The sequence below is a fragment of the Cucurbita moschata genome, unplaced genomic scaffold, assembly GCF_002738365.1.
Source record: "Cucurbita moschata cultivar Rifu unplaced genomic scaffold, Cmos_1.0 Cmo_Scf00029, whole genome shotgun sequence".
Taxonomy (NCBI): Eukaryota; Viridiplantae; Streptophyta; class Magnoliopsida; order Cucurbitales; family Cucurbitaceae; genus Cucurbita; species Cucurbita moschata.
The window spans coordinates 2884888-2900480 of NW_019268545.1; the positions used below are offsets into that span (position 1 = coordinate 2884888).

Below are 15593 nucleotides of genomic sequence, written 5' to 3' on the forward strand. Positions count from 1 at the left end.
GGGGGCGAGGCAGCAAATCAAGGGAGTGAAGAGAGGGAGGGGCGGCAGCAAATCGTGGGAGTGAAGAGAGGGAGGGGCGGCAGAAAATCGTGGGAGTGAACAGAGGGTGGGGCGGCGACAAATCTCCGAGAAACGGCGGCAAATCGAGGGAGGGGCAGCGGAAAATCGAGGAGGGAAGAGAGGGAGAAGGGAGGGAGAGGCGGTGCAGCAAAAAGAACTCATTCAAATTATAGCACTATATACTATTTTAATAAACATTTACAAATCCATTTGTTATGGTAAAGTATTTAAAAATCCATTATTTTATATTGTTTTATTATTTATTCTGTTTTCTTTCCATTAATATTATTTCTTCTTTTAATGAGATTTGATTAAAAAAACTTGAGCGTTACTTACAGATTCGTTGAAAAAGAACGAAAGAAACTTAGGTTATTCACATAATGATTTAAATGCCTCCTTGAGGGTCTTCTCGACAGGGTTAAGGTTCTGAGGTCTTATAAACACGAGTAAATGTTTATTTTCTTCGATATTTTAAGCTTAGGACAATCTTTAGTCGATATGGTATGATACTAAAACGAGAAAACAACTTTTCAGATCGAGTTAACGATCCTTTCTCAAAGGGGAAGAAAGTTCCAATGTTAACACCTATGGAATTTGACTACAAAATGGCCCGGAATTGAAAGTGCATAAGTTTTGTATTTTAACCCAACATATGTCTAAGATTCATCAAACTTCAACGTTCCTTACAAATTCGTTGAAAAAGATCGAAAGAAACTTAGGTTATTCACATAATGATTTAAGTGCCTCCATGAGGGTCTTCTTGATAGGGTTGAGGTTGTGAGGTCTTATAGACACGAGTAAATATTTTTTTTCCTACCACATTTCAAGCTTAGGACAATCTTTAGTCGATATGGTATGATACTAAAAGGAGAAAACAACTTTTAAGATCGAGTTAACGACCCTGTCTCAAAGTGGAAAAAAGTTCCTATGTTAAAGCCTTTGGAATTAGACTGCAAAATGGCCCGGTAGCGAAAGTGAAAAAAATTCGTACTTTAACCAATTATATGTGTAAGATTCATCAAACTCGAGCGTTCCTTACAGATTCGTCGAGAAAGATTGAAAGAAACAAAGGTTTTTCAGATAGTGATTTGGGAGCCTCCATGAGGGTATTTTCTTAAGGGTTGAGGTTGTGAAGTCTTATCGACACGAGTAAATGTTTTTTTTCTACCACATTTTAATCTTAGGACAATCTTTAGTGAATATGGTATGATACTAAAACGAGAAAACAACTTTTCAGAACGAGTTAACGACCCTGTCAAAAAGGCGAAAAAAGTTCCTTTGTTAACCTATGGAATTTGACTGCAAAATGGCCTAAAAGCGAAAGTTAAAAAAATTCGTATTTTAAACAATTATATGTGTAAGATTCACCAAACTTGAGCGTTCCTTACAGATTCGTCGAAAAAAATCGAAAGAAACAAAGGTTTTTCAGATAATGATTTGGGTGCCTCCATGAGGGTCCTTTCGAAAGGGTTGAGGTTGTGAAGTCTTATCGACACGTGTAAATATTTTTTTTCTTCAATATTTTAAGCTTAGAACAATATTTAGTGGATATGGTATGATACTAAAACGAGAAAACAACTTTTCAGATCGAGTTAACGACCCTATCAAAAAGGAAAAAAAAGTTCCTATGTGTTCTATGGAATTTGACTGCAAAATGGCATGGAAGCGAAAGTCAAAAAAATTCGTATTTTAACCAATTATATGTGTAAGATTCATAAAAATTTGGCGTTCCTTATAGATTCGTCGAAAAAGATCGAAAGAAACATAAGTTTTTCAGATAGTGATTTGGGTGCCTCCATGAGGGTCTTTCCATAAGGGTAGACGTTGTGAAGTCTTATCGACACGAATAAATGTTTTTTTTTCTTCCATATTTTAAGCTTAGGACAATCTTTAGTGGATATGGTATGATACTTAAACGAGAAAACAACTTTTCCGATCGAGTTAACGACCCTGTCTCAAAGGGGAAAAAAGTTCCTATGCCAACACCTTTCGAATTTGACTGAAAAATGGCCCGAAAGCGAAAGTGAAAAAAAAATTCGTATTTGAACAAATTATATGTGTAAGCTTCATGAACTTGAGCGTTCCTTACAGATTCGTCGAAAAATATCGAGAGAAACAAAGGTTTTTCCGATACTGATTCGGGTGCCTCCATGAGGGTCTTTTCATAAGGGTTGAGGTTGTGAAGTCTTATCGACCTGAGGAAATGTTTTTTTTCTTCCATATTTTAAGCTTAGGACAATCTTTAGTGGATATGGTATGATACTAAAACGAGAAAACAACTTTTCAGATCGAGTTAAAGACCCTGTCTCAAAGGGGAAAAAAGTTCCTATGTTAACACCTTTGGAATTTGACTGCTTAATGGCCCGGAAGCGAAAGTGAAAAAAAAATTCGTATTTGAACAAATTATATGTGTAAGATTCATAAACACTAGTGTTCCTTACAGATTCGTCGAAAAAGATCGAAAGAAACAAAGGTTTTTCAAATACTGATACGGGTGCCTCCATGTGGTCTTTTCATAAGGGTTAAGGTTGTGAAGTCTTATCGACACGAGTAAATATTTTTTTTCTTCCATATTTTAAGCTTACTACAATCCTTAGTGGATATGGTATGATACTAAAACGAGAAAACAACTTTTCAGATCGAGTTAACGACCCTGTCTCAATGGAGAAAAAAGTTCCTATGTTAACACCTATGGATTTTGAGTGCAAAATGGCCCGGAAGCGAAAGTGAAAAAAAGTCGTATTTTCACCATTTATATGTGTAAGACTCTTAAACTTGAGCGTTTCCTTACAGATTCGTCGAAAAACATCGAAAGAAACAAAGGTTTTTCACGTAGCCATTCGGGTGCCTCCACGAGGGTCTTTTCGTAAGGGTTGAGGTTGTGAAGTCTTTTCGACACGAGTAAATGTTTTTTTTCTTCCATATTTTAAGCTTAGGACAATCTTTAGTGGATATGGTATGATACTAAAACGAGAAAACAACTTTTCAGATCGAGTTAACGACCCTGTCTCAAAGGAGAAAAAAGTTCCTATGTTAACACCAATGGAATTTGAGTGCAAAATGGCCCGGAAGCGAAAGTGAAAAAAATTCGTATTTTAACCAATTATATGTGTAAGATTCATCAAACTTTAGTGTTCCGTACGGATTCGTCGTAAAAGATCGAAAGATACAAAGGTTTTTCAGATAGTGATTTTGGTGCCTCCATGAGGGTATTTTCTTAAGGGTTAAGGTTGTGAAGTCTTATCGACACGAGTAAATATTTTTTTTTTCTTCCATATTTTAAACTTAGGACAATCTTTAGTGGATATGGTATGATACTTAAACAAGAAAATACCTTTTCAGATCGAGTTAACGACCCTGTCTCAAAGGGGAAAAAAGTTTCTATGTTAACACCTTTGGAATTTGACTGCAAAATGGAACGAAAGCGAAAGTGAAAAAAAAATTCGTATTTGAACAAATTATATGTGTAAGATTCATAAACTTGAGTGTTCCTTACAGATTCGTCGAAAAAGATCGAAAGAGACAAAGGTTTTTCAAATACTGATACGGGTGCCTCCATGGGGTCTTTTCATAGGGGTTGAGATTGTGAAGTCTTATCGACACGAGTAAATATTTTTTTTCTTCCATATTTTAAGCTTACTACAATCCTTAGTGGATATGGTATGATACTAAAACGAGAAAACAACTTTTCAGATCGAGTTAACGACCCTGTCTCAAAGGGGAAAAAAGTTCCTATGTTAACACCTATGGATTTTGAGTGCAAAATGGCCCGGAAGCGAAAGTGAAAAAAAGTCGTATTTTCACCATTTATATGTGTAAGACTCTTAAACTTGAGCGTTTCCTTACAGATTCGTCGAAAAACATCGAAAGAAACAAAGGTTTTTCACATAGTCATTCGGGTGCCTCCACGAGGGTCTTTTCGTAAGGGTTGAGGTTGTGAAGTCTTTTCGACACGAGTAAATATTTTTTTTCTTCCATATTTTAAGCTTACTACAATCCTTAGTGGATATGGTATGATACTAAAACGAGAAAACAACTTTTCAGATCGAGTTAACGACCCTGTCTCAAAGGGGAAAAAAGTTCCGATGTTAACACCTTTGGAATTTGACTGCCAAATGGCCCGGAAGCGAAAGTGAAAAAAAATTCGTATTTGAACCAATTATATGTGTAAGATTCATAAACTTGAGCATTCCATACAAATTCGTCAAAAGAGATTGAAAGAAACAATGGTTTTTCAGATACTGATACGGGTGCCTCCATGAGGGTCTTTTCATAAGGGTTGAGGTTGGGAAGTATTATCGACATGAGTAAATATTTTTTTTCTTCCATATTTTAAGCTTAGTACAATCTTTAGTGGATATGGTATGATACTTAAACGAGAAAATAACTTTTCAGATCGAGTTAACGACCCTGCCTCAAAGGGGGAAAAAGTTCCTATGCCAACACCTTTGGAATTTGACTGCAAAATGGCTCGGAAGCGAAAGTGAAAAAAATTCATATTTTAACCAATTATATGTGTAAGATTCCTAAACTTGATCGTTCCTTATAGATTCGTCGAAAAAGTTCGAAAGAAACAAAGGTTTTTCAGATAGTGATTCGGTAGCCTCCATGAGGGTATTTTCATAAGGGTTGAGGTTGTGAAGTCTTATCAACCCGAGGAAATGTTGTTTTTCTTCCATATTTTAAGCTTAGGACAATATTTAGTTGATATGGTATGATACTTAAACGAGAAAACAACTTTTCAGATCGAGTTAACGACCCTGTCTCAAAGGGGAAAAAAGTTCCTATGTTAACACCTATGGAATTTGAGTGCAAAATGGCCCGGAAGCGAAAGTGAAAAAAATTTGTATTTTCACCAATTATATGTGTAAGGTTCTTAATCTTGACCGTTCCTTACAGATTCGTCGAAAAATATCGAGAGAAACAAAGGTTTTTCCGATACTGATTCGGGTGCCTCCATGAGGGTCTTTTCATAAGGGTTGAGGTTGTGAAGTCTTATCGACACTAGTAAATGTTTTTTTTCTTCCATATTTTAAGCTTAGGACAATCTTTAGTGGATATGGTATGATCCTTAAACTAGAAAACAACTTTTCAGATCGATTTAACGACCCTGTCTCAAAGGGGAAAAAAGTTCCTATGTGTTAGTGAAATAGGAATTGATTGAATGATTGATGAGAAGATTGAATTTTGGAGAGCAAGAATGCTCCATATTTATACAGAAAATCTACCTAAAATATCGGGAGAAAATTTGGTAACAAACCAGTAAAAAAATCAAAATCAAATCAAAACTAAATCAAAACAAAAACTAAATCTAACTCCTAACGAGATTTGATTAGATACTAACTGACAGCAATCTAAACAAATACATGATCTTTAACACTCCTCCTTGTTTAGATGCTGTGAACTCCAAGCTTTTTTCTGAACACCCATCTTACTCTAATTATCTTTCTGTTTAGAGGTCGATCAACCAACTCCCAAGTTTTGTTTTTCTTGATCACTGAAAGCTCGTCCTCTGACAGGTGCATCATCAACCGAAGCATCTTGTCGCTCATCTTCAGACTCTTCTAACATGCTACCAAAGAAATTGTTTTGTGCATTAGAAATCTGATTCACCTTCATGAGTTCTTCCCAATTCCATTGCTCATTTCTAGCAAAATGAACATCTCGGCTCACAAAAACATGACTAGTGTGTGGTTGAAAAACTTTATAAGCTTTGGATATAGTGCTATACCCAACAAAGATGCCAACTTCTGACTTTTTGTGAAGCTTATCACGCTTGACCTGTGGAATGTGAGTGAAGCAAAGACACCTAAATACTCTAAGGAACTTTAAAGAACGTTTGTAACCATACCAAACTTCAAATGGTGTCAGATCCTTCACAGCTTTTGTTGAAATTCGATTTTGCAAGCACACAACAGTGTTTGCTGCTTTTCCCCAAAAACGTTTTGGAAGATCCTTCTCATGAAGCATGCATCTCATCATCTCCATTATGAATTTATTCCTCCTTTCAGTGACGTCATTCTGTTGAGGAGTGTATGGTGTTGTCAATTGATGTTCAATTTCAGCCTCTTCACAAAACCGGTTAAAAGTTTCTGAAGTGTACTCCTTGCTATTATCTGATCTTATAGTCTGAATCAAGCATGCGCTTTCATTCTTAACTTTGGCTTTGAATTTCCAAAATACACCCGCAACTTCTGATTTTTGCTTCAGCAAGAATATCCAACACATTCTCGTTAGATCATTAATAAAAGCAATGTAATAAAGATTACCATTTAATGATGGTGTTCGCTGAGGACCACAAAGATCAATATGAACCAGCTGCAGTTTTTTCGAGACTCTCCATGCCTATTTAGGAAAGGGTTGCCTATGTTGCTTCCCAAAAATACAAGCACGGTAAGGAGGCATGTCATCATCAATGTCAGTGAGTTCTTCTACCAACTTCTTTGACTGCATCTGAAGCAAACCTCGATGATAAAAGTGTCTAAGTCTTTTGTGCCAAATCTCAGTGGCACTAACTCTGGATATAAAGGCCGTCGGATTTAGATCAAAGCCTTTTCCTTCCATTTTGACATTGAACAAGTCTTTGCCACTAGCATCTTTGATCAAGCACTGCTTATTCTCAAACAACACTTTATAGCCTTTATCAAGTAACTGACCAACACTTAAGATATTTTGATCAATTTTAGGCACAAATAAAACATCTGGAATAAATTTTGTACCTTCATAACTTGTTATAGCTACTGTGCCTTTACCCTTGACTTCCATGTGTTCACCATTGCCAATCCTCACTCTCTTATCTTCTTCGGTGTCTCTTAATTCCTCAAAAGACTCCTTGTCATATGTCATGTGATTTGTGCACCCACTGTCAATCAACCAGCTCTCGCATGATTCTTTGCTTGAGGAAGAAGTGACCATACACAATTGATCTTCTTCTTCTTCTTCTTCTTGATCAACTACCTGTGCATCTACTTCTTTCACCAGATCTTTGGCTTTGCAGATCACAGCTTCATGTCCAAGTTGATTGCATTTGGAGCAGAAGGCGTCAGGTCTTCTCCAACACTTGTATGGTGGATGACCTTTCATCTCATAATGGCGGCAAGGTGGATAGGATTTTTTGAAACCTCCTTCTTTTGTCTTCTGATAATTGGCAGATGAATCTCCATACGTCAATTGATTTTTGAAATTTTTATTGTTTTTATACCTGCTGCTGTCTTGATGCTTAACACGTAAGGCACCTTCAATCACTCCTTCTTGCCTCATAGACCTCCTTTGCTCTTGTGCTTGTAAAGCATTCAAGAGCTCTGTAAGAGAAATCTTTGACAAGTCTTTGGTGTTCTCCAGAGTAGTAATGGTGGCTTCAAACTTCTCTGGAACAGTGACTAGCAGCTTCTCAACGATCCTTGAATCATTTAAAATAGAACCAAGCAATCTCACCTTGTTGGCAATACTGTGAAGTCTGTCAGAGTACTCTTTCACTGACTCTGACTCCTTCATCTTCTGCAACTCGAAATCCCTAATCAAATTTAGGGTTTTCATTCCACGAATCCTCTCATCTTCTTCATATTCGGCCTTGAGATAATCCCAGATTTCCTTTGCTGTTTTGAGGGACATTATTCGCATGAAGATCATTTGTGATACAGCGGCAAATAGGCAAGCTTTCGCCTTTGATTTCCTTGTCTTCTTTTCCTTCTGTAATTTGATTTGTGCTACAGTAGGATTTGCTGGAAGCGGAGGGACCTCGTAATCCTCTTCTATTGCTTCCCAAAGATCCAAGGCCTCCAAATAAGTCTCCATACGAACTGCCCACATTTGATAATTGTCTCCATCGAAAACTGGTGGTGCAACTGCGGAAAAACTGGATTCTCCTACCATTTTGATCTCACAGATCCCTTAAGAAGATAGCTCTGATACCAATTGTTAGTGAAATAGGGATTGATTGAATGATTGATGAGAAGATTGAATTTTGAAGAGCAAGAATGCTCCATATTTATACAGAGAATACAAAAGATATTCAGAAAATCTACCTAAAATATCGGGAGAAAATCTGGTAACAAACCAGTAAACAAATCAAAATCAAATCAAAACTAAATCAAAACAAAAACTAAATCTAACTCCTAACGAGATTTGATTAGATACTAACTGACAGCAATCTAAACAAATACATGATCTTTAACACTATGCTAACACCTTCGGAATTTGAGTGCAAAATGGCCCAGAAGCGAAAGTGAAAAAAATTCATATTTTAACCATTTATATGTGTAAGGTTCTTAAACCTGAGCGTTCCTTAAAGATTTGTCAAATAACATCGAAAGAAACAAAGGTTTTTCAGATAGTGATTCGGGTGCCTCCATGAGGGTCATTTCATAAGGGTTGAGGTTGTGATGTCTTGTTGACGCGAGTAAATATATTTTTTTTTTCATATTTTAAGCTTAGGAGAATCTTTAGTGGATATGGTATGATACTAAAATGAGAAAATAACTTTTCAGATCGAGTTAACGACCCTGTCTTAAAGGGGGAAAAAGTTTCTATGTTAACACCTATGGAATTTAACTGCAAAATGGCCCGGAAGCGAAAGTGAAAAAAATCGTATTTTTATCAATTATATGTGTAAGAATCATCAAACATGAGTGTTCCTTACAGTTTCGTAAAAAAAAATCGAAAGAAACAAAGGTTTTTCAGATAATGATTTGGGTGCCTCCTTGAGAGTATTTTCATAAGGGTTCAAGTTGTGAAGTCTTATCGACACGAGTAAATATTTTTATTCTTCAATATTTTAAGCTTAGGAAAATCTTTAGTGGATATGGTATAATACTAAAAGGAGAAAATAACTTTTCAGATCGAGTTAACGTCCCTGTCAAAAAGGGGAAAAAAGTTCCTATGCTAACACCTATGGAATTTGACTGCAAAATGGCCCAGAATCGAAAATGAAAAAAATTCATATTTTCACAAATTATATGTGTAAGATTCTTAAACTTGAGCGTTTCCTTACAGATTCGTCGAAAAACATCGAAAGAAACAAAGGTTTTTCAGATAGTGATTCGGGTGCCTCCATGAGGGTCTTTTCATAAGGGATGAGGTTGTGAAATCTTATCGACATTAGTAAATGTTTTTTTTCTTCCATATTTTAAGCTTAGGACAATCTTTAGTGGATATGGTATGATACTTAAACGAGAAAACAACTTTTCCGATCGAGTTAACGACCCTGTCTCAAAGGGGAAAAAAGTTCCTATGCCAACACCTTTCGAATTTGACTGCAAAATGGCCCGGAAGCGAAAGTGAAAAAAAAATTCGTATTTGAACAAATTATATGTGTAAGATTCATGAACTTGAGCGTTCCTTACAGATTCGTCGAAAAATATCGAGAGAAACAAAGGTTTTTCCGATACTGATTCGGGTGCCTCCATGAGGGTCTTTTCATAAGGGTTTAGGTTGTGAAGTCTTATCGACACGAGTAAATGTTTTTTCTCTTCCATATTTCTAGCTTAGGACAATCCTTAGTGGATATGGTATGATACTAAAACGAGAAAACAACTTTTCAGATCGAGTTAACGACCCTGTCTCAAAGGGGAAAAAAGTTCCTATGTTAACACCTATGGAATATGAGTGCAAAATGGAACGACCCTGTCTCAAAGGGGAAAAAAGTTCCTATGTTAACACCTATGGAATATGAGTGCAAAATGGTCCGGAAGCGAAAGTGAAAAAAATTTGTATTTTAACCATTTATATGTGTAAGATTCTTAAACCTGAGCGTTCCTTACAGATTTGTTAAAAAACATCGAAATAATCAAAGGTTTTTCAGATAGTGATCGGGTGCCTCCATGAGGGTCATTTCATAAGGGTTGAGGTTGTGATGTCTTGTTGACGCGAGTAAATATTTTTTTTCTTCCATATTTTAAGCTTAGGAGAATCTTTAGTGGATATGGTATGATACTAAAATGAGAAAATAAATTTTCAGATCGAGTTAACGACCCTGTCACAAAGGGGAAAAAAGTTGATATGTTAACACCTATGGAATTTGACTGCAAAATGGCCCGTAAGCGAAACTCAAAAGAATTCGTATTTTAACTATTTATATGTGTAAGATTCTTAAACTTGAGCGTTCCTTACAGATTCGTCGAAAAAAATCGAAAGAAACAGAGGTTTTTCAGATAGTGATTCAGGTGCCTCCATGAGGGTCTTTTCATACGGGTTGAGGTTGTGAAGTCTTGTCAACACGAGTAAATGTTTTTTTTCTTCCATATTTTAAGCTTAGGAGAATCTTTAGTGGATATGGTATGATACAAAAACCTGAAAACAACTTTTCAGATCGAGTTAACGACCCTGTCTCAAATGGGAAAAAAGTTCCTATGTTAACACCTATTTAATTTGACTGCAAAATGGCCCGTCAGCGAAAGTGAAAAGAATTCGTATTTTAACCATTTATATGTGTAAGATTCTTAAACTTGAGCGTTTCCTTACAGATTCGTCGAAAAGCATCGAAAGAAAGAATGGTTTTTCAGATAGTGATTCGGGTGCCTCCATGAGGGTCTTTTCATAAGGGTTGAGGTTGTGAAGTCTTGTCGACACGAGTAAATGATTTTTTTCTTCCATATTTTAAGCTTAGGACAATCTTTAGTGGATATGGTATGATACTAAAATGAGAATACAACTTTTCAGATCGAGTTAACGACCTTGTCTCAAATGGGAAAAAAGTTCCTATGTTAACACCTATGAAATTTGACTGCAAAATGGCCCGTAAGCGAAAGTGAAAAGAATTCGTATTTTAACCATTTATATGTGTAAGATTCTTAAACTTGAGTGTTCCTTACAGATTCGTCGAAAAACATCGAAAGAAACTGAGGTTTTTCAGATAGTGATTCGGGTGCCTCCATGAGGGTCTTTTCATAAGGATTGAGGTTGTGAAGTCTTGTCGACACGAGTAAATGTTTTTTTTCTTCCATATTTTAAGCTTAGGACATTCTTTAGTGGATATGGTATGATACTAAAACGAGAAAACAACTTTTCGGATCGAGTTAACGACACTGTCTCAAAGGGGAAAAAAGTTCCTATGTTAACACCTTTGGAATTTGACTGCAAAATTACCCGGAAGCGAAAGTGAAAAAAATTCGTAGTTTAACCATTTATATGTGTAAGATTCTTAAATTGGGCGTTCCTTATAGATTCATCGGAAAACATTGAAAGAAAAACAGGTTTTAAAGATACTGATTCGGGTGCCTCCATGAGGGTCTTTTCATAAAGGATGAGGTTGTGAAGTCTTGTCGACACGAGTAAATGTTTTTTTTCTTCCATATTTTAAGCTTAGGGAAATCTTTAGTTGATATGGTATGATACTACAACGAGAAAACAACTTTTCAGATCGAGTTAACGACACTGTCTCAAAGCGGAAAAAAGTTCCTATGTTAACACCTATGTAATTAGACTGCAAAATGGCCCGGAAGCGAAAGTGAAAAAAATTCGAATTTTAACCATTTATATGTGTAAGATTCTTAAACCTAAGCGTTCCTCACAGATTCGTCAAAAAACATCGAAAGAAACAAAGGTTTTTCAGATGGTGATTCGGGTGCCTCCATGAGGGTCTTTTCATAAGGGTTGAGGTTGTGAAGTCTTGTTGACACGAGTAAATGTTTGTTTTCTTCCATATTTTAAGCTTAGGAAAATCTTTAGTTGATATGGTATGATACTACAACGAGAAAATAACTTTTCAGATCGAGTTAACGACCTTGTCTCAAAGTGGAAAAAAATTCCTATGTTAAAGCCTTTGGAATTAGACTGCAAAATGGCCCGGTAGCGAAAGTGAAAAAAAATCGTACTTTAACCATTTATATGTGTAAGATTCTTAAACCTGAGCGTTCCGTACAGATTCGTCGAAAAACATCGAAACAAACAAAGGTTTTTCAGATAGTGATTCGTGTGCCTCCATGAGGGTCTTTTCATAAGGGTTGAGGTTGTGAAGTCTTGTCGACACTAGTAAATGTTTTTTTTCTTCCATATTTTAAGCTTAGGATATTCTTTAGTGGATATGGTATGATACTAAAACGAGAAAACAACTTTTCAGATCGAGTTAACGACACTATCTCAAAGGGGAAAAAAGTTCCTATGTCAACACCTATGGAATTTTAGTGCAAAATGGCCCGGAAGCGAAAGTTCAAAAAATTCGTATTTTCACAAATTATATGTGTAAGGTTCTTAATCTTGACCGTTCCTTATAGATTCGTCGAAAAATATCGAGAGAAACAACGGTTTTTCCAATACTGATTCGGGTGCCTCCATGAGGGTCTTTTCATAAGGGTTGAGGTTGTGAAGTCTTATCGACACGAGTAAATGTTTTTTTTCTTTCATATTTTTCACTTAGGACAATCCTTAGTTGATATGGTATGATACTAAAACGAGAAAACAACTTTTCAGATCGAGTTAACGACCCTGTCTCAAAGGGGAAAAAAGTTCCTATGTTAACACCTATGTAATTAGACTGCAAAATGGCACAGAAGCGAAAGTGAAAAGAATTCGAATTTTAACCATTTATATGTGTATGATTCATAAACCTAAGCGTTCCTCACAGATTCGTCGAAAAACATCAAAGAAACAATGGTTTTTCAGATGGTGATTCGGGTGCCTCCATGAGGGTCTTTTCATAAGGGTTGAGGTTGTGAAGTCTTGTCGACACGAGTAAATGTTTGTTTTCTTCCATATTTTAAGTTTAGGAAAATCTTTAGTTGATATGGTATGATACTACAACGAGAAAACAACTTTTAAGATCGAGTTAACGACCCTGTCTCAAAGTGGAAAAAAGTTCCTATGTTAAAGCCTTAGGAATTAGACTGCAAAATGGCCCGGAAGCGAAAGTGAAAAAAATTCGTATTTTAACAATTTACATGTGTAAGATTCTTAAACGTGAGCATTCTTTAAAGATTCGTCGAAAAAGATCGAAAGAAACAAAGGTTTTTCGGATAGGGATTCGGGTGCCTCCCTGAGGGTCTTTTCATAAGGGTTGAGGTTGTGAAGTCTTGTCGACAGGAGTAAATGTTTTCTTTCTTCCATGTTTTAAGCCTAACACAATCTTTAGTGGATATGGTATGAACTAAAACGAGAAAACAACACTAAGATCGAGTTAACGACCCTGTCTCAAATGGGAAAAAAGTTCCAATGTTAACACCTATGGAATTTGATTGCAAAATCGCCCTGAAGCGAAAGTGAAAAAAATTCGTATTTTAACCATTTATATGTGTAAGATTCTTAAACTTGAGCGTACCTTACAGATTCGTCGAAAAAGATCGAAAGAAACAAAGGTTTTTCAGATAGTGATTCGGGTACATCCACGAGGGTCTTTTCATAAGGGTTGAGGTTGTGAAGTCTTGTCGACACGAGTAAATGTTTTTTTCTAAATTATTTTAGGCTTGGGACAATCTTTAGTGGATATGGTATGATACTAAAACAAGAAAACAACTTTTCAGGTCGGGTTAATAACCCTGTCTCAAAGGGGAAAAAAGTTTGTATGTTAACACCTATGGAATTAGACTGCAAAATTGGCTGGAAGCGAAAGTGAAAAGAATTCGTATTTTAACCATTTATATGTGTAAGATTCTTAAACTTGAGCGTTCCTTACAGATTCGTCGAAAAACATCGAAAGAAACAGAGGTTTTTCAAATAGTGATTCGGGAGCCTCCATGAGGGTCTTTTCATAAGGGTTGAGGTTGTGAAGTCTTGTCGACACGAGTAAATGTTTTTTTTCTTCAATATTTTAAGCTTAGGACAATCTTTTGTGGATATGGTATGATACTAAAACGAGAAAACAACTTTTCAGATCGAGTAAACGACCCTGTCTCAAAGGGAAAAAAAGTTCCTATGTTAACACTTATGTAATTAGACTGCAAAATGACCCGGAAGCGAAAGTGAAAAGAATTCAAATTTTAACCATTTATATGTGTAAGATTCTTAAACTTGAGCGTTCCTTACAGATTCGTCGAAAAACATCGAAAGAAACAGAGGTTTTTCAAATAGTGATTCGGGAGCCTCCATGAGGGTCTTTTCATAAGGGTTGAGGTTGTGAAGTCTTGTCGACACGAGTAAATGTTTTTTTTCTTCAATATTTTAAGCTTAGGACAATCTTTTGTGGATATGGTATGATACTAAAACGAGAAAACAACTTTTCAGATCGAGTAAACGACCCTGTCTCAAAGGGAAAAAAAGTTCCTATGTTAACACTTATGTAATTAGACTGCAAAATGACCCGGAAGCGAAAGTGAAAAGAATTCAAATTTTAACCATTTATATGTGTAAGATTCTTAAACCTAAGCGTTCCTCACAGATTTGTCGAAAAACATCGAAAGAAACAAAGGTTTTTCAGATGGTGATTCGGGTGCCTCCATGAGGGTCTTTTCATAAGGGTTGAGGTTGTGAAGTCTTGTCGACACGAGTAAATGTTTGTTTTCTTCCATATTTTAAGCTTAGGAAAATCTTTAGTTGATATGGTACGATACTACAACGAGAAAACAACTTTTAAGATCGAGTTAACGACCCTGTCTCAAAGTGGAAAAAAGTTCCTATGTTACAGCCTTTGGAATTAGACTGCAAAATGGCCCGGAAGCGAATGTGAAAAAAATTCGTATTTTAACAATTTATATGTGTAAGATTCTTAAACGTGAGCGTTCTTTAAAGATTCGTCGAAAAAGATCGAAAGAAACAAAGGTTTTTCGGATAGGGATTCGGGTGCCTCCCTGAGGGTCTTTTCATAAGGCTTGAGGTTGTGAAGTCTTGTCGACAGGAGTAAATGTTTTTTTTCTTCAATATTTTAAGCTTAGGACAATCTTTTGTGGATATGGTATGAACTAAAACGAGAAAACAACATTAAGATCGAGTTAACGACCCTGTCTCAAATGGGAAAAAAGTTCCTATGTTAACACCTATGGAATTTGACTGCAAAATCGCCCTGAAGCGAAAGTGAAAAAATTTCGTATTTTAACCATTTATATGTGTAAGATTCTTAAACTTGAGCGTTCCTTACAGATTCGTCGAAAAAGATCGAAAGAAACAGAGGTTTTTCAGATAGTGATTCGGGTGCCTCCACGAGGGTCTTTTCATAAGGGTTGAGGTTGTGAAGTCTTGTCGACACGAGTAAATGTTTTTTTTCTTCAATATTTTAAGCTTAGGACAACCTTTTGTGGATATGGTATGATACTAAAACGAGAAAACAACTTTTCAGATCGAGTAAACGACCCTGTCTCAAAGGGAAAAAAAGTTCCTATGTTAACACTTATGTAATTAGACTACAAAATGGCCCGGAAGCGAAAGTGAAAAGAATTAGAATTTTAACCATTTATATGTGTAAGATTCTTAAACCTAAGCGTTCCTCATAGATTCGTCGAAAAACAGCGAAAGAAACAAAGGTTTTTCAGATGGTTTTTCGGGTGCCTCCATGAGGGTCTTTTCATAAGGGTTGAGGTTGTGAAGTCTTGTCGACACGAGTAAATGTTTTTTTTCTTCAATATTTTAAGCTTAGGACAATCTTTTGTGGATATGGTATGATACTAAAACGA

General features: G+C 36.1%; 2 protein-coding genes across 2 annotated transcripts in view; both read right to left on the reverse strand.

Annotated features, from left to right (window-relative positions):
- LOC111464057 (mitochondrial import inner membrane translocase subunit PAM16 like 2-like) overlaps window positions 1-210 on the reverse strand; it is a 2852-nt gene extending 2642 nt beyond the window's left edge. The window contains exon 1 of the mRNA XM_023108113.1: window positions 1-210. This exon is cut by the window's left edge and continues 143 nt beyond it. The gene's annotated coding sequence lies outside the window, so the exon portion shown is untranslated.
- A 6195-nt stretch (window positions 211-6405) lies between these two features.
- Window positions 6406-7554, reverse strand: LOC111464007. Its single transcript, XM_023108053.1, has 2 exons — window positions 6780-7554; window positions 6406-6698 (listed from the first exon to the last, which is right to left on the reverse strand). Exons 1-2 carry the CDS (start codon window positions 7552-7554, stop codon window positions 6406-6408), a joined length of 1068 nt encoding a protein of 355 aa, XP_022963821.1.
- Between the last annotated feature and the right edge of the window lie 8039 nt (window positions 7555-15593).